Source organism: Microtus pennsylvanicus, chromosome 1, assembly GCF_037038515.1.
Source record: "Microtus pennsylvanicus isolate mMicPen1 chromosome 1, mMicPen1.hap1, whole genome shotgun sequence".
NCBI classification, from domain to species: domain Eukaryota; kingdom Metazoa; phylum Chordata; class Mammalia; order Rodentia; family Cricetidae; genus Microtus; species Microtus pennsylvanicus.
This window is the reverse complement of record NC_134579.1, coordinates 123186256-123205531: the sequence shown is the minus strand read 5'-3', so window position 1 is coordinate 123205531 and position 19276 is coordinate 123186256. Positions and strand designations below refer to the sequence as shown.

At 43.3% G+C, this 19276-nt stretch overlaps 1 protein-coding gene across 2 annotated transcripts; it reads left to right on the top strand.

The window, feature by feature from the left end:
• The first annotated feature begins 6397 nt into the window (after positions 1 to 6397).
• On the top strand, positions 6398 to 10269 carry LOC142840988 (NEDD4-binding protein 1-like). 2 transcript variants are annotated; one of them, XM_075957689.1, is made up of 3 exons: positions 6398 to 6474; positions 8038 to 8145; positions 9980 to 10269. In XM_075957689.1, the coding sequence occupies exons 1-3, from the start codon at positions 6434 to 6436 to the stop codon at positions 10200 to 10202; spliced, it is 372 nt and encodes a 123-aa protein (XP_075813804.1). In that variant the 5' UTR covers positions 6398 to 6433; the 3' UTR covers positions 10203 to 10269. The 2 variants fall into 2 exon arrangements, 1 of the variants encoding a protein (XP_075813804.1); XR_012908997.1 differs by lacking the exon at positions 6398 to 6474 and adding an exon at positions 7787 to 7868.
• The last annotated feature ends 9007 nt before the right edge of the window (positions 10270 to 19276 follow it).

The window sequence follows — 19276 nt, the reverse complement described above, 5'->3', positions numbered from 1 at the left end:
AGGATGAAGTCTCAATCCTGAATATCTATGCCCCTAATATAAAAGCACCCATGTACGTAAAAGAAACATTACTAAAACTCAAGATTGCCATCAAACCGCCCACACTAATAGTAGGAGACTTCAACACTCCTCTCACACCAATGTACAGGTAAATCAGACAGAAACCTAACAGAGAAATAAGAGAATTAATGGGGGAAATGAATCAAATGGACCTAACAGACATCTATAGAACATTCCACCCAAATAGGAAAGAATATACCTTCTCTGCAGTTCATGGAACCTTCTCGAAAATTGACCACATACTTGGTAACAAAGCAAACTTCCACAGTTACAAAAAATATTTGTAACCTCCTGTGTCTTATCAGATCACCATGGATTAAAGTTAGAATTCAACAACAATGCTACCCACAGAAAGGCTACAAACTCATGGAAACTGAACAGTCAGCTACTGAACCACACCTGAATCAAGGAAGAAATAACGAAAGAAATTAAAGTCTTCCTTGAATTTAATGAAAATAAAGGGACAACCTACTCCAACTTATGGGACATTATGAAAGCAGTCCTTAGAGGAAAGTTCATAGCACTAAGTGCCCGCTTAAAGGAAACAGAGAAAGCACACATTGGAGACTTAACAGCCTACCTAAAAGCTCTAGAAAAAAAGAAGCAGACTCACCTAGGAGGAGTAGAAGACTGGAAATAATCAAACTGAGGGCTGAAATCAACAAAATAGAAACACAGAAAACAATCCAAAGAATCAATGAAACAAAAAGCTGGTTCCTGGAGAAAATCAACAAGATTGATAAACCCCTATCCAAACTAATAAGACGGCAGAGAGAGAATTTGCAAATTAATAAGATCAGAAATGAAAAGGGGGACATAACAACGGACACAGAGGAAATTCAAAGAATCATTAGATCTTACTACAAAAGCCTGTATGCCACAAAACTGGAAAATGTAAAAGAAATGGACACGTTTTTAGATAAATACCATATACCAAAGTTAAACCAGGACCAGGTGAACAATCTAAATAGACATGTTGGTCGTGAAGAATTAGAAGCTGTTTCAAAAACCTCCCTACCAAAAAAAGCCCAGGACTAGATGGTTTCAATGCGGAATTCTACCAGAACTTCCAAGAAGACCTAATACCTATACTCCTTAATGTATTTCACAATATAGAAACAGAAGAGTCATTGCCAAATTCCTTTTATAAAGCTACAGTCACTGTGATACCAAAACCACACAAAGACTCAACCAAGAAAGAGAATTACAGGCCAATCTCACTCATGAACATCGACGCAAAAATCCTCAACAAAATATTGGCAAACCGAATCCAAGAACACATTAGAAAAATTATCCATTATGATCAAGTAGGCTTCATCCCAGAGATGCAGGTCTGGTCCAACATATGAAAATCTATCAATGTAATCCATCATATAAATAAACTGAAAGAAAAAAAACCATATGATCATTTCATTAGATGATGATAAAGCTTTTGACAAAATTCAACATCCCTTTATGATAAAAGTCTTGGAGAGATTAGGGATACAAGAGTCATACCTAAATATAATGAAAGCTATTTACAGCAAGCCAACAGCTAACATCAAATTAAACGGAGAGAAACTCAAAGCCATCCCGCTAAACTCAGGAACACGACAAGGCTGTCCACTCTCGCCATACTTCTTCAATATAGTGCTTGAAGTTCTAGCAATAGCAATAAGACAACATAATGGGATCAAGGGGATTCAAATTGGAAAGGAAGAAGTTAAACTTTCGTTATTTGCAGATGATATGATAGTGTACATAAGCGACCCCCAAAACTCCACCAAAGAACTTTTACAGCTGATAAACACCTTTAGTAATGTGGCAGGATACAAGATCAACTCCAAAAAATCAGTCGCCCTCTTATACACAAAGGATATGGAAGCAGAGAGGAAAATCAGAGAAGCTTCACCATTCACGATAGCCACAAACAGCATAAAATATCTTGGGGTAAATCTAACCAAGGAAGTGAAAGATCTATTTGACACGAACTTTAAGGCATTGAAGAAAGAAATTGAAGAGGATACCAGAAAATGGATGGACCTCCCTTGCTCTTGGATTGGGAGGATCAACATAGTAAAAATGGCAATTCTACCAAAGGCTATTTATAGATTCAATGCAATCCCCATCAAGATCCCATCAAAATTCTTCACAGATCTGGAGAGGACAATAATCAACTTTATATGGGAAAACAAAAAACCCAGAATAGCCAAAACAATCCTATACAATAAAGGGTCTTCTGGAGTCATTACCATCCCTGACTTCAAACTCTATTATAGAGCTACAGTAATGAAAACAGTGTGGTACTGGCATAAAAACAGAGAAGTCGACCAATGGAATAGTATAGAAGACCCGGATTTTAACCCACAAACCTATGAACACCTGATTATCAATAAAGGAGCTAAAAGTATACAATGGAAGAAAGAAAGCATCTTCAACAAATTGTGCTGGCACAACTGGATGTCAACCTGTAGAAGAATGAAAATAGACCCATATCTATCACCATGCACAAAACTCAAGTCCAAATGGATTAAAGACCTCAATATCAGTCCGAACACACTGAACCTGATAGAAGAGAAAGTGGGAAGCAGCCTACAACAGATGGGCACAGGTGATCGCTTCCTATGTATAACCCTAGCAGCACAGACATTAAGGGCAACATTGAATAAATGGGACCTACTAAAACTGAGAAGCTTCTAAAGCAAAGGACACTGTCACTAAGACAAAAAGGCAACCTACTGACTGGGAGAAGATCTTCACCAGCCCCTCCTCAGACAAAGGTCTGATTTCCAAAATATATAGAGAACTCAAGAAACTAGACTTTAAAATGCTAATTAACCCAATTAAAAAATGGGGCACTGAACTGAACAGAGAATTCTCAACAGAAGAAGTTCAATTGGCCAAAAGACACTTAAGCTCATGCTCAACTTCCTTAGCAATCAGGGAAATGCAAATCAAATCAACTTTGAGATATCATCTTACACCTGTCAGAATGCACAAGATTGCTGGTGGGAATGCAATCTTGTGCAACCACTGTGGAAGTCAGTGTTTCGGTTTCTCAGGAAATTCGGGATCAACCTACCCCTGGACCCAGCAATACCACTCTTGGGAATATACCCAAGAGATGCCCTATGATATGACAAAAGCATTTGTTCAACTATGTTCATAGCAGCATTATTTGTAATAGCCAGAACCTGGAAACAACCTAGATGCCTTTCAATGGAAGAATGGATGAAGAAAGTATGGAATATATACACTTTAGAGTACTACGCTGCGGTAAAAAACAATGACTTCTCGAATTTTGCATGCAAATGGATGGAAATAGAAAACACTATCCTGAGTGAGTTATCTCAGACCCAAAAAGATGAACATGGGATGTACTCACTCATAATTGGTTTCTAGCCATAAATAAGGGTCACGGAGACTACAATTGGTGAACCTAAAGAAACTAAATAAGAAGGTGAACCCAAGGAAAAACATATAGTTATCCTCTTGGCTATGGGAAGTAGACAAAATTGCCGCGGAGAAAATTGGGATCTTGGGGGTGGGGTGGGATGGGGGTAAGGGGAGATAGGGAGAGAAAAGTTAGAAGGAGGGGGGGACTTGGGGAAACAGGAGGATTGGGATAAAGGAAGGTTGGACAGGGGAGCACGGAACCACAATTCTTAGTTAAGGGAGCCACTTTAGGGTTGGCAAGAGACTTGACCCTAGAGTGGCTCCCAGGAGTCCATGGTGGTGTCCCCAGTTAGTCCCTTGGGCAGCTGAGGATAGGCAACCTGAAATGACCCTATCCTATAGCAATACTGACGAATATCTTGCATACCACCATAGAACCTTCATCTGGGGATGGATGGAGATAGAGACAGAGACCCACACTGGAGCACTGGTCTGAGCTCCCAAGGTCCCAATGAAGAGCGGAAGGAAGGAGAAGATGAGCAAGGAAGTCAGGACCATGAGCGGTGCACCCACCCACTGTGACAAGGGGGCTGATCTATCGGGAGCTCACCAAGGCCAGCTGGACTGTGACTGAAAAAGCATGGGATAAAACCGGACTCTCTGAACATGGCGAACAATGAGGGCTGATGAGAAGCCAAGGGCATTGGCACGGGGTTTTGACCCTATTTCATGTTCTGGCTTTGTGGGAGCCTAGCCAGTTTGGTTGTTCACCTTCCTAGACATGGACGGAGGGGGGCGGACCTTGGACTTTCCACAGGGCAGGGAACCCTGACTGCTCTATGGACTGGAGAGGGAGGGGGAGAGGAGTTTGGGGGAGGGGGAGAAGGGTGGGAGGAGGGGGAGGGAAATGGGAGGCTGGAAGGAAGCGGATACTTTTTTTTTCCTTTTCTCAATAAAAAAAAATAACACTTCCATTCCTTTCACAGTGTTTGTTGTTTTTTCTTGTATTTTAGATAGTTTCTCAGTAGGCAGCCCTGACTGTTCTTGGAACTCACTATGTAGATCAGGCTGTGCTCAAGCTCACAGATAGCTGCCAGCCTCTTCCTCCCAAGTGCCGGGATTAAAGATGTGCACTGCTGTGCCTGGCTACTCACAGATATTTTAAGAGGGTTTAGGCAGGTGTTATCTTCAGCAACAAAACAAAATACTTTATTCTTACTCTCTTTCATCACTGTGTGTACATGAGACCCAGTGTGCTGGAACACACCTGAAATCCCAGCACCAAAAGGTCAGGGTCATCTTTAGTTCAAGGCTGACCTAGGACAGTTAAGACCCTCTCACACATAGGACTAGGAGTTTAGTGATAGAGTCCAAAGGGATCCCCAGTTCTCCAGAAGGTTGTGGGTGACCCCCAAATGACAGTCATGGTCATACAGTCTGCTTAAGCTGGACTGTAGAAGGAGTGCTGTCAGAGATGAAGGCTCCCATGTGCAGCATTCCTGCTTAGCAGAAAGAGCTGCTTCCTTTGGCTATGTCTGTGGTTACATAGCAAGCCCAAAACTAACCTCCAGGCTCCTCCAGTCCCTAGTAACTTGTATGTGTTATGAATATCCGAGCCCCCTGCTAATCTCACTATTCCCTCTCCCCTGCACTATGCTTCCAGACTGGGACCACTCTCTTGGAATGGCAAACAAGGCCCTCTTGATATTTATTCTTTTCAGCTTCTCTTTATCATCATGTCTCCACTGACCCCTGCCCTCCAACACACCTGAGAAGTATCCACAGGCAGTCTGCGTTTCTCTGCTCTGGCTGCTCTCTCTCTCCTATCCAACAATGTAAAAACTTCCCCCAGCCATCCAACCATGGAGCAGCCATCTTGGTTTCTTTACTGTGCCCCCACCTGTGCTTGCCTCACCTGTCAGGCCCTTAGTTTGATCCCAGCAGCACTACCACTTGTTTAAAATCACAAAAGGCACCTCATCACCACGCGTTCTTTTGTAATTTAGCGAATCTATCTATTTTTAGGCCAAAATGATGATGTCTTCTTGAAGCAAAGCAGAAAATTGATTGTTCTTTATTGCAGAGCTGATTGTCAAGTAACCCTGACAACTGGAAGCAGAAGTATCTCACAGACCTCTTACCTTTAGCTTGTCCTCGGCTCAACTGGAAGCAGAAGTATCTCACAGGCCTCTTACCTTTAGCTTGTCCTCGGCTCAACTGGAAGCGGAAGTATCTCACAGGCCTCTTACCTTTAGCTTGTCCTCGGCTCAACTGGAAGCAGAAGTATCTCACAGGCCTCTTACCTTTAGCTTGTCCTCGGCTCAACTGGAAGCGGAAGTATCTCACAGGCCCCTTACCTTTAGCTTGTCCTCGGCTCAACTGGAAGCGGAAGTATCTCACAGGCCCCTTACCTTTAGCTTGTCCTCGGCTCAACTGGAAGCAGAAGTATCTCACAGGCCTCTTACCTTTAGCTTGTCCTCGGCTCAACTGGAAGCGGAAGTATCTCACAGGCCTCTTACCTTTAGCTTGTCCTCGGCTCAACTGGAAGCGGAAGTATCTCACAGGCCTCTTACCTTTAGCTTGTCCTCGGCTCAACTGGAAGCGGAAGTATCTCACAGGCCTCTTACCTTTAGCTTGTCCTCGGCTCAGGTCTTCATGCATTGTCACCAAGGTTTATTGTGGATCTGTTCTAGAAAATGTAGGAATCAGTTGAAATTATTTTTTGTAAAACTAGACTGCATGAAAAAAGTTGTTTTATAATCCCACTGATAATTCCAGAGATGCTTATTGTTTTATCCATCTTCAGTTGACAGGACCTGACTTCTGTGTATCCAACCTTGTTTAAAGTGGCTATTTTCTTATTTCATTATAGCCCAGCTTCTCTCAGCGAGGGGTGCTGTTTGCTCATGTTGAACTCTCTTGTAACCATAGGTTCCTGCTACACTTAGCGGACAAAACTGGGGGCATAATTGTAACAAATGATAACTTCAGAGAGTTCATGACTGAGTCGGTGTCCTGGAGAGAAATTATTATAAAAAGGTAATCTTGTTTTCCTTTGCTGTGATCTGCATTTTGTCTGGTGTGCTGCTTGCCGGGTGGTAGGCCCAGGAGAGGGTGAAGGGGGCTCCTAGGAGCACCTGGAAGACGGGACCTCAGCCATCTCCAGTGTCAGCTCTGGGTGCTGTGACTCCAGCAGGAGCATAGCACAAAAACAATATGCTGAGGGAGGGGGCACCTAACTGCGGGCTCGGGCAAGTCTAGTTTCGATGGCTGGTGTTTTCCATGAGTTTAGCATGCAGCTTTCCTTGTTGCTGCCGCTGTGAACGTGTCAGTCATGAACTGCTGACGAGCGGTGAATGCTGGCTTCCATGAGCCCACCGAAGACTTGACACTCAAGCGGCTGCTACCCACAAGAAGCGAGAGTGCTGTGCTGTGCTCAGGGAGAAGGCAGATCTGCCGTAGATCTGAAGCAAATAGGGAATGTGCAGGGCAGTGCGGGTAAGCAACACATCTAGACACGCGTGTCTCTCGGATTTCACAGTCGGCTCTTGTCTCAAACTTACAGCTTGCTACATCCAAACAGGGTTTCTGAAAGCTTGGGCTGATGAGATGTGCCAAGCCTGAGGACCTGGAAGTCTCCAGAACCACACAGGAAAGAGAGAACCAAAGTTGTGGGCACACAAATAAGGAAACAATGTAACTTTAAAATTTTAGAAGAAAGACAAACCTTGGCTACAGACTCTTGGATGAAAGTAAATTACTTGAGACATTTGAGCTCTGTGTCGCTAAGAAGGTCTTGGTAATGGGTGGAGGAAAGTTTGACCTGGTGGGCACAGTTGATGAGTTGTTGAACTTCTCAGGCACTGTTGTGCTAGACACCAGTCTGCACACAAGGAGGCTCCACCAACCCACTGCTTTTAGACCTCACCTCACAGAAGCAACTTGGATACCAAAATGTACATCACAGACATAGATGCTAGAATTTTTTAAGTTTAATTTTATTTATGCATTTATTTGAGAGAGGAGCTTACTACATAGCCGTCACAGGCTCCATCTCTCCTGCCTCTGGAGTGAGGGATTAAAATCATGTACCACCATGCCCAGTCAGTTCTTTATTTCTAGACCCCACGGTGTTCCGTGTTTCTGGCAAGACTTTCCTGCTGAGCAGGCCCAGGTCCCTGTCCTGGATGAGTAATACTAGGTCAACCTTGGCTTTCTCTGCTGAGGACGATGTTTTCTCTTCTAAATCAGAAGTGTGCCTATGAGCATGTTCTTTTTTTTCGGTTTCACTTTGGCACACCTGCTGAGTCCCAAGCTGAATGTCTCTAATCGTGTTTTCTCATCTGGGAGAAAACAGAATACCTGGCCGGCGTCTGGATGAGACTTGCAGGCAGCTGAGAGGAGCTTCTCGCAGGACTGTGTCCACAACAGAAGTTAGAACGCTTTCACTTGTGTGTGGGGTTTCTTTCTCTCCAGGCAGATAGCACTGGGAATGTTCAGGCTGACCATTGTCCCAAAACGGGGTGTCTCCTGTGAGGAATGTTCCATTTCCTCAGCAGTGAAGGGAACTGATGGTCAGTACTGTGACTTTCTGTGTTGTAGGCTGCTTCAGTACACGTTCGTGGGGGACATATTTATGGTTCCTGATGACCCTCTGGGAAGAAACGGACCTCGGCTAGATGAATTTCTTCGAAAGGAGGGCTTTCTTAGGTATTTCTGTGTATCCCCTTGTATGTCAAAGGGCTTTTTATTTTAACCAAATGTTGTGCTTTGCAACAAATGCTGTCCTTGAAAACTAGAAATGGCATTTGAATGTCTTCTAGGCCGTAATTAGACTTAACGATGTGTGACCCGCATAGAAGCCAGTCACGGAAGCAGCCCAAGGCTAATCTTCACTGTGGTCTTTTTCAGTGTTTTTTGCCTGCCTGCCTGCCTGCCTGCCTGCCTTAGACTGTTTCCTCTGAGTCAGCAGGCTAAGCTTAAACTCTGATCTTCTGCCTCTGCCTCATGTGCCAGGGTCTAGGCCTGCCCTGTGTGGGGATCCTTTTCATTTTACTCTGAGAGCACACAGACATTCATGAGGGTCTCAGAAGAAGCAGGTTTTCAAGCTGGTGCTAACTTGTAGGTCACTGCTCCCCGGGATCTCTATGGGATGCTTTCCCATGCACTTTGTGCAGCCGTTTCTTTTGAGTGTCCAGTGCTGCCGTGAACTTGTGTCCTGCTCAGGAACCGCTGTGGGGGTGGGGTGAGGGCCCACAGCTACTGTTTACCATCTCTGCATGGGAAAGCCTGCTTGCTTTATTGTCTACCACTGAAAAGTAGAGGTTACGTCTACGCTAAGAATTCTCAGGTGACCTTGTTAACCACAGCCTCCTTCATGCTAACCTAGTGGCAGACCTTTGTTTTAAAACAAAAGTGAGCTATATTTCTGTGCATCTCCTGGCAGGTTTTTGCATGGGGTTGGTCTAGGTACCTAAAAGGAGAACATAGACTCTGTCCCATCTTTCAAGGCTGCTAGTTGGTCATTTGTAGCCTGAGCCTCTGGGATCATCAGTTTGAACTTGGTGGTGCACCGCAGTGGGTTGATTTTCACCCAGGGATCTTCTTCAGTGGAGACTGACACACTGGGAAAGTCGTGGCCTTGTTATCATTTCTCTGGGAGCCATTGGGTTTTATCACACTGTTTGAGGCGTTGACTCGGGCCAAGGACATGGCAGCCTGCTGTAGGCTTTTCCAGTCCAACCCCTCAACCCCACATCTTCTATGGGAAATCCTCATAGGATTTTAGGCCTCAAGGCCTGTGTTTGAGGCTGTGTGTGGGCCCCATGCTAAGCTGAGGTCCAGGTCAAACTAGAGGTGAATTCTTTGCTGCCTGTTCCACTCCTTCAGTAGCCTGGTGGCGGGATCAGCCCTGCGGGTCCTTCCCCTCTCACCTAGTGTCATCTTCAAAGTGCGTGGTGGCCACGAGCTGTCACTCCTTCCTGAGGGGATGCCGCTAATGTTAATGGAGCTTTTGCAGGCTGTCAAGCTTCTGGCGTTGATGGCACTGTTAGCCCCAGGTCTCAGCTACAGATGAAATTGGTGGGGGTTTTTAAGCAGGACAGGTGTCCCTGGATGCTTAGACAACACCACGTGCACAGAATTCAGAGCACACTTGCCCCACCCAGACCTCACTGGAGACAGGGATTCCAGGAGCCTCTTGGAGTTGCCTCTGCCCAGAGGGATTCCTCTCCCCAGTCAGCTGACACTGCCTAGAATAAAACCCTCCAGGTGAGCAGGAACCTTGTAGAAGCAACAACCTTGGCCCACCCTCAGATAGCAGACTGGGAGGGGCTGTCCGTCCCAGAGGAGCTTGTTTCCTCATCGGTCTGGAAATGGTGCCGGGTGCCCTGTCAGCCACACTGTGGGGGCTGATTTCACATCCTCTTGGCTCTGTGGCCTTCAGAAAACATGGAACTAGCTAGCATCTAGACCCTCTGTGTCAGCCTTACGGGCTTTCCGGGGTTTCTCACTGCCGCTCTCTCCATGGTCACTTTATCCACAGAGACATGCAGCCACTACTCAATGCCCTGCCAGATGTGGGCATGTTCGATCCTGGCTTCCGGAGCCCCAACACCCAAGTAGCCACCAGCCACCAGCCTTCATCCAGGAACCAGGGAGCCTCTTCAGGCCCTTGGCTTCCTCAGCAGCCCCACTTTACACCCCCGGCCACCGTTCCCAGTATGCAGCAGAACCTTCTCGTACCAGCACAGAGACCAGCGAGCTGAGGGCGGCCCTGCTGAAGATCTTCCCTGACTCTGAGCAGAAACTGAAGATCAACCAGATCCTGGTAGCTCATCCATACATGAAAGACCTGAATGCCCTTTCTGCCCTGGTACTGGACTGAAGGCTGGGTTGAGAGCCCACTGCTGATGGGGACCAGAGGGAGCTGCCTACTGTGGGAGCTGCCTACTGTCCCGTACTGGGGAGAAGCTTTTCAGAGTGCACAGTGCTGCTCTCGGTAGGAGAAGGAAGGGATGTGTTTTATATATACAAAAGTCTGGATTTTCAAAGCCAGCTTTTTTCTATATATAAATAATGCTGCTATTACAGATTGAACATTTTCTGTAAAAGAAAAGTACATTTTCTGCCTGTTCAGAACTGTTTAATAGCAGTTACTCTTGAGTGTATTTACAACTTTATGTTTTTTAAACTATTTTCCTTAAAGCTGAAGAAAAATTGACAAATGAATATGGTTAGCCTTTCTAAATAAAATTAAAAAATAAAAAAGGGGAATTGCTTCCTTAAGGAAAGCAAGCCCTCTTAAAGTATATTTTCTTGAGGTGATCTGCCTGTCCACTCACGTGGTGTGTGCTCCCCTGCCTCCCTCCTTGGAGCTGGCCTGCTCTACTCTTCCGGGTCTTCTCAGCAGGCTGTCGTGAGAGTGGACACGTGGAGCCACTAGATGGCCCTTGGTGCCTGGCTGTAGTCAGTGACAAGACAAAGTCAGACTCAGAAGAGCAGGCGACAATTCAGTCCATTCAGCCCCATCCTTCTTCCTCTCCGCTGGACAGAGAAGGGAAACGAGTCCCAGCATACTCCCTGATTGGCCCAGCTCCCTAATGCCCTCCCCAGCTGAGGCCGCCATGTTCCTGATCTGATTCCACAGCTACTGTCACCTCAAAAGGTGAGGTAGGATTGGAGAGTCTGCTGAGGAACTCCCTTCTGTGGCCAGCATTGTAGCGGCGTAAACGAATGCAGTTTGTAAAGATATATATAGTTTTAATGTAGAAATAGACTTACAGAACCACCGTTCCTGCGGAGACCAGGAAAGTAGAAGAAGGAGCTCGGAGCACGCTCGCCAAATTTATAGGCAGACATTAGCCCGAGGCGAACACGCCCCCTAAGGGGCGGGACTTATCCCTACATCTCCCCTTTTTGTCTAAATAAGACAGAACTAAACCAAATACAACTACATACAATAACAACAAATAATAAATATAACAAACAATATTGAGAACAAAAGCTTTGCTAAACATTCTATCTCAAGGAGTCCAAATAATGTAAAGAGTAACTACAATTATATAATCTTCAACTCAGTCAAAGATCTGAGAAGGGAATAAACACTACTCAACAAACGAGATATATCCAAAATGTGCAACAATTGACAGAGACAACTGACTACCTGGGCAATCACCCAAAGTCTCGTTTGCAATGTTGAGTCAACCAATTTTGGCTAAGGCCTAACATAACTGACATACCATTATTAAAGGCAAGGAACTTTTCAAAACTATCTTACCCTGTCTTGGCAGGATATGACAGTCCTGTTTTATCCATTGATGCACGCTCTGTATCTGTGTCAGTGGTTGAGGTATAGGCATTTCTTTGCCCAAAGGCCAGTTCTGCCAAATAGAAAGGCTCCAGGTGGAGTGTCTTTGGTGCTCAACATTCTCTCGGGAATGGAGTGGTATTGCCAGGAGCAATTGTGTCTCACTATCACGAAACTCTGAGTTAGATTAAAGGCCATTTTCTACAGCTCTTTGAAGAGGTTGAAGATTATCTATCTATACTGAGTATAATCTCTATATATCTAAAGAACCTGATTAGTCTGATTATAAATGACAAACTTAGATGACTATTTATCTATATAATTCTCAATATCTATCTAACTTAAAGACTAAGACAATAAACAACTGTATAACAAATGAGGATAATGACCTCCAAATATAAACACTGTACAAATATACATTGCAATATGGTAAATATATATCAGTGCACAAACATTATATAAGTATCTTAATCAGAGGTAGAAATGTACATTGCAATATGGTAAATGTATACAATATATATATCAATACAATATATGTCAATACATAAAAATGTTTTAAACAGACATAGAAACATGCATGCATACAATAGTCAATATAATTTAACTTTGTTTCAATATACAAGAATTGATACCAATATATTTGTCTAAAAGCAGTAACTCACAATTATAAATCTATAATCCCATCATTCCCTCTTTTTTTTTTTCAAAATGATCCCTGAGCTTATAGAATTCCTCCCCAACCTCCCAACCCCTAAATGATGTCCCTAAACCCAGGGGTAAACTTTACTGGGAGAGGGGACGTCGTCCTCTAGAATTACTTCCAGCTGTCATGGGGGTGACGTTCTTTCTGGGGGATCCTGTGAAAGTAAAATGATGGTTAAATTTCAATCAATGCTTTTAAAATTGCAAATAGTCTCTGAGTATTTTGTGGAGGTCTGGCCAGAATGTTGTACAAGATGTGCACCATTTCAGCTAACCAAGTTGGGATCGTCTTGTGCAGCTGGTATCCAAAACAGGTCTTGTAGTAGCGCTATCAGTATCATGACGTCATATCAACCAGGTAGAGTTGTTGTTGTGGGGCCCCATCTTCTTCAAAATGTGTCCATCCATCAGTAATTAAATATTCAGGGTCCCTCAATTTCTTTGAAGATGAGTATTTTCCTGTGGAGATAAGAAAAGAACCCTGCCTCCAACCTATCTGTATTTCTTACCATCAGTATGTTCGCCATCCTTATGAAAGAATTGTTATTTATCTTTTCCAAGTGGCTTCTCTTCTTCAAACCGAACCTTTATTAATTTTGATGGTATCCACAATTTTTCCTCGCCTGTGGAGATAAGAGCAAAACCCCTTCCCCAACGTAGCACATATCCTGGCTTCCATTGTGAGGTCAGCACATCCTTAAAATAAACTGGTTGATTTAGTTCAGTAGACTTTTCCATTATCCAATGTCTTTCTGCAGCCGCTGTTCCCTTCTCATTAGCATTGAGAAAATTCAAGGTTAACAAAGCATTATGTAGCCTATTTCTGGGGGTGTTTTCCACCCCTTTCTGTTTGTTCAACATATCTTTTATAGTTCGATTTGATCTTTCTATGACTGCTTGACCTGTAGGATTGTATGGTATACCTGTAACATGCTTGATATTGTAATAATCAAAAAACCGTTTCATTTTCCTAGAAACATAAGCAGGACCATTGTCCGTTTTTATTTGTGTAGGTATACCCATGATAGCCATGACTTCTAATAAATGAGTGATTACTGATTCAGCTTTTTCTGAACTTAAAGCAGTTGCCCACTGAAAGCCTGAATAAGTGTCAATGGTGTGATGAACATATTTTAATTTGCCAAATTCTGCAAAGTGGAACACATCCATCTGCCAGATTTCATTCCTTTGGGTGCCCTTTGGATTAGCCCCTGCAGGCAGTGGCGTTTGGTTATAGAAAGAGCAAGTAGGGCATTTCTTTACAATCTCCTTAGCTTGTTGCCATGTAATTGAAAACTCTTTCTTCAAACCTTTGCTATTAACATGATGTTTTTTATGAAATTCAGAGGCTTGTAGCACACTACCAATCAGTAATTGATCAATTTCTGCATTACCTTGTGCTAGAGGACCTGGCAGACCCGTATGGGATCGGATGTGTGTTATGTACATAGGGCAAAGCCTGTTCCTGATCAAATCTTGAACCTGGAGAAACAATGAGGTTAGTTCAGTATCATCAGGTATAAATTCAGCAGTTTCAATATGTAAAATAACTCTTTCTGCGTATTGTGAATCTGTAACTATATTAATAGGTTCTTTAAAATCCCTTAGCACCATAAGAATGGCATATAATTCTGCCTTCTGGACAGAATTATACGGACTTTGTTCCACCTTATCCAAGTCTTCTGATTTGTAACCTGCCTTCCCTGATTTATTGGCATCAGTATAGAATGTACGGGCTCCAGTTATTGGAGCATCACGGACGATTCGAGGAAGAATCCAAGAAGTTCTCTTTATGAAGTTAAGCCGCTTGCTTTTTGGATAGTTGTTATTAATGTCTCCCAAAAAATTAGCACAAGCTCTTTGCCATGGTTCATTATCTTCCCATAATTTCTTTAGTTCATCAGCAGTGAAGGGCACTATAATTTCTGCTGGGTCTATGCCTGCTAGTTGGAGAAGTCTCAGCTTGCCTTTTATAATTAACTCAGAGACTTTTTCCACATAAGTTTTCAGTTTCTTACTTGGTTTATGTGGTAAAAAGATCCATTCCAAAATAATATCATCTCTCTGCATTAAAATTCCTGTAGGAGAAATTTTTGATGGTAGTATAACAAGAATACATTCGAGCTCTGGATTCACCCTGTCCACATGTGCCTGTTGTAATTTTTCCTCAATCATTGTCAGTTCCTTTTCTGCTTTAGCTGTTAATTCTCTGGGACTGTTTAAATCTTTATCACCATCCAAGGTTTTGTTCAAATGAATTATTAGATCAGGTGTTATTCCAATAGCTGGTCGTAGACTGGAAATGTCTCCTAACAGTCTTTGAAAGTCATTAAGAGTCCGTAGGCGATCTCTCCTAATTTGTGCTTTTTGTGTCTTAATTTTTTGCAAACCTATTTTATAACCTAAATAATTAACAGAATCTCCCTTCTGAATCTTTTCAGGAGCGGTTTGCAATCCCCATTTAGGTAAAAGTATCTTTATTTCTTCAAACAGTCTGTTCAAGGTATCCATGTTTGAATCGGATAACAAGATGTCGTCCATGTAATGGTATACTATAGATTTGGGAAATTTCTTGCGTATTATTTGCAATGGTTGGTTCACAAAATATTGGCACAGGGAGGGGCTATTTAACATACCCTGGGGGAGAACGGTCCAGTGGTACCTCCTCGAAGGTTGAGAATTGTTATAAGTAGGCACTGTGAAGGCAAATTTTTCTCTATCTTCTTTTTGCAAAGGTATAGTGAAAAAACAATCCTTTAAATCAATAACTATGAGAGGCCATCCTTTTGGTAATAAAGAGGGCAAAGGATTTCCAGATTGCAGAGGGCCCATAGGTTGAATAACCTTGTTGATGGCCCTGAGATCTGTCACCATTCTCCATTTACCTGATTTTTTCTTAACCACAAATACAGGAGAATTCCAAGGGCTGGTAGATTCTTCTATATGTCCAGCATCTAATTGTTCTTGTACCAGCTGTTCTAAAGCCTGTAACTTTTCCTCAGCTAAAGGCCATTGCTTTGTCCATATTGGTTTCTCAGTCAACCATTTTAGAGGCAAGGCTGTTGGTATCTCTGAAAGGACATCAATTGCTTGTTCTTGTACAGCCCGAATGGCCGGTTTTCTCCGTTTGTAATATCTTTTAATATTATTCTCAGAACTATAGGCTCTAGAAGTAGCAGGAATGTTAATTTCGGTATTCCATTGTTGTAATAGGTCACGACCCCATAAATTCATTGCGATATTGGCTACATATGGCTTTAATTTTCCTATTTGTCCCTCTGGCCCTATACATTCAACCCATCTCGTGCTCTGCCTTACTCGAGATAGGGTTCCAATTCCCAGGAGCTGAACATTTACATTCTGAAGAGGCCAATACGGATGCCAAGATTCTGGGGTAATGATACTTACATCAGCACCTGTGTCCAGCAGGCCAGTAATAAAAATGCCATTTACACACACTCTCAGTTTAGGTCTTTGATCATTTATAGAAGTTTGCCAAAACACACGTAACTTATCTTTCTGATCATTATTGCTTGTAACAGTAGGCATGGGGCTTCCTAATTGTCCTGATGAGGCACGTTCTCTGCAGAAACTGGATATGACTGAACCATGTTTGCCATGGGGGCCTGTGAGGCCCCCCCTCTCACGTTTCCCGACTGTATCAGGTTGCCTTGTCTATCTCTTGTAGACCTGCATTCATTCGTCCAATGTCTGCCTTTTCCACATCTTCTACATAAACCTGAAGGCTGAGTCCTCCTATTTCTGTTATTTCTAGAAGATGCATTATTATTATTATTTCTGAAAGATGCATTATTATTATTATTATTTCTGAAAATCCGTTGTCTACAATTCCTTTTCATATGACCCATTTTGCCACAATTAAAACATTTGGTATTCTGGTGTCTCCTTTTACCATTGGAAATTGCTTCTTCTACCCATGCTTCAGTGCCATAATCAAATGTATCAACATTGAGTGTATGCAAGACCCATTCTTCCAAAGGCGCTGATCTGAGCTTTAAAGGCCCCAAAATCCTTTTGCATTCCACATTTGCATTTTCATAAGCCAAAGACTCAATCATTATACGTCTTGCTTCTGGGTCAGATATCCCTATTTGTACAGCCTTAGTTAATCTTTGTAAAAAGTCACTAAAGGGTTCTCTCTGACCCTGTTTAACTCTGACAAATGATTCTATTCTCTGTCCTGGGTCTTGTACCCTGTCCCAAGCCCTTAAGGCTGCTGTAGTACACATGGAGAGTGTGTTTTCATCCAAATTAGCTTGTTCCTGAGGGTCGGAAAAGAGCCCTTCACCTAGAAATTTATCTAGGGAAATGTCAATTCCCTTTGCTTTTTCCTGCTGTTCTAAGAGTCTAGCCTCTTGCCTGAATAAGCATTGCCATTTCAATTGTGGTCCACTCTCAGAGCTCAGCTGGAGCCAGTCCAAGGGGGTTGCTCTGTTTGTCGTGGCCCAAGATCTTAGCATCTCTTTAACAGAAGAGGCTTGCATCCCAAAGTCATGACAGACTGTTTAATTTCCTTGAGGTCATTCATACGGACAGGCTCCCATGTATCCTCCTTGATGACCCTAGGGTTTCTGGAACCAACCACCTTCTCTGTTGTTATTACTGGAAAGGCAGGTAGAGCTGTCGGTAGAGTTTTGTGGAAATTGTCCCGGAGAGATTTACCCACAGATGTAGTTAAAATTTGCCCTTCTACCCTTTGCTCTTCTTCATCAGAATTTAGAAATTCCTCAATCTTTTCAATTCTATTCACTATTGCCTTCTGCAATGTCTGAATCTCCTGTCCAGAATTATGTTCCAAAGCCTTCATTGAGGATTCTAAAGTATGAAGTTTGTCCGTTAGAGATAACATATCATTTTTGGACATAATTTTTATGGCATAAACTGTGCCTTCTTGTATTGACAATCTTTCCGTCAATCTGTCATAAGCTTTAGACAAAATCCGATTGTCACATTCAGCAGTTTTGATTCTCTCAGTTAATGTTTCATTTCCTACAGAAAGGGACTGAATCTTATTGTCCAAATCAGCTGTTCCCTCTTCCATAGTAATGAATTTCTCCTTAACATCAGCCTGGAGAACCTCAAACTGATTCTTGAGAAGATTGTTATCAGTCTGGAGAACTCCAAACTGATTCTTGAGAAGATTGTTATCAGTCTGGAGAACTTCAAACTGATTCTTGAGAAGATTGTTATCAGTCTGGAGAACTTCAAACTGATTCTTGAGAAGATTGTTATCATTCTCAATTGTTTTTAAGCGTTCTATCTCTGCCTTAAGAATCCTGGATTCGTCTCGTAAAGACTTTATCATATTTCTATTATCAAACCATTTGGTGCCAATGAAAACTATGAATCCCAGAAGTATCCATAGAGGTGGCATGATAGACACCTCTTGTAAAATCTCCCACATGGTACAATTAAAAAAACTGTTAAATTCTTGAACAGTAATGTGTTCAGACATTTTATTTATAAAAGAAATTTTTTTTTTACCTGCAATGATCGGTTCCTGCCAGTTGTTGGTCTCTGTGTTTTTGGAGCCTGTCCTAGAACTAGCTCTGTAGACCAGGCTGGCCTTGAACTCACAGAGATCCGCCTGTCTCTGCCTCCCAAGTGCTGGGATTAAAGGCGTGCACTACCATGGCCTGGCAGGCCTCAAACTCCTCACAGAGATCCGTCTGCCTCTGCTTCCCAAGTGCTGGGATTAAAGGCGTGTGCTACCACTGCCTGGCCGGCCTCAAACTCACAGAGATCCGCCTGCCCTTGCCTCCCAAGTGCTGGTATCAAAAGCGTGTGCCACCACTGCCCTGCCAAGTCACTTTGTGTCAGACCAAATCTGCCGCTGTGGCATCTTTTGTTGCAAAACCGCAGGTACTTAAGCTTCTGCTAATTCAGGCAGTGGGGTTCCGCTGTAAAACTTAGCCAAGGCAGGCAGAATGGGCCTGTGTGGCCGAGTATGTCTCGGACTCGGCACTAAGGCCGGAGTCATGAACTGAAAAACAGCACCCAGGAGGGTGCTGTGTTAGCTAGCGGGCTACCCGCTTGAGTCGAGGGCAAAATAGCCCGACGTTGGACGCCAAAATGTAGCGGCGTAAACGAATGCAGACAGTTTGTAAAGATATATATAGTTTTAATGTAGAAATAGACTTACAGAACCACCGTTCCCGTGGAGATCAGGAAAGTAGAAGAAGGAGCTCGGAGCATGCTCGCCAAATTTATAGGCAGACATTAGCCCGAGGCGAACACGCCCCCTAAGGGGCGGGACTTATCCCTACACAGCATGAGTCCACAGCCCACAAGTATGGGGAAGAATCCCATGTAGAGTTTGTACAGCTTTGCCAAAAAGTTTTCTATTCTCAAGGATGACCCAAGCCAATAAATAGCATTAGTAGTTTCAGAAGGGGTCTCAAAGCCCTGCTGCTCCCCTCTTCTGTCTTTTAGAGGTCTCTTAGGCGCTCTTCCTGAGTCTTTCAGGACCAGTTATCTCAGTATCGTCTCTTCTGAGTGTAGCCTGAATTCTGTGTCTGTGAAACATGTCCTGGTCATTCTTAGCATCTTGACTCTCACCTAGACCTTTTAAGGGCTCTGTGTTTTCCATCCATGCTGTGTCCCAGCCCTCACGGTCAATTCCACTGCTCTGTGGATTGTGTCTTTCTCCTGGTCTCACAGTTAGTGGCTGAGGATGTAGTGCTGGTTGGTTCTCTGTGGTGCAGGGACTATGTAGATCCCAGGATGCTGTCACCATGCATATACTTGGTTTCATTTGATCCCTGCATCCCTCAGGAGATGAATACAGAGCTTTCTAGGTGGTCACGGTTG

What these genes read in the sequence shown, in the direction of transcription:
- LOC142840988 (XM_075957689.1), top strand. Translation starts at nt 6,434, where the DNA reads ATGACTGAGTCGGTGTCCTGGAGAGAAATTATTATAAAAAG. An exon ending in AGAGAAATTATTATAAAAAG is followed by an intron (nt 6,475 to 8,037) that starts GTAATCTTGTTT and finishes TCTGTGTTGTAG; the next exon opens with GCTGCTTCAGTACACGTTCG. An exon ending in CGAAAGGAGGGCTTTCTTAG is followed by an intron (nt 8,146 to 9,979) that starts GTATTTCTGTGT and finishes CTTTATCCACAG; the next exon opens with AGACATGCAGCCACTACTCA.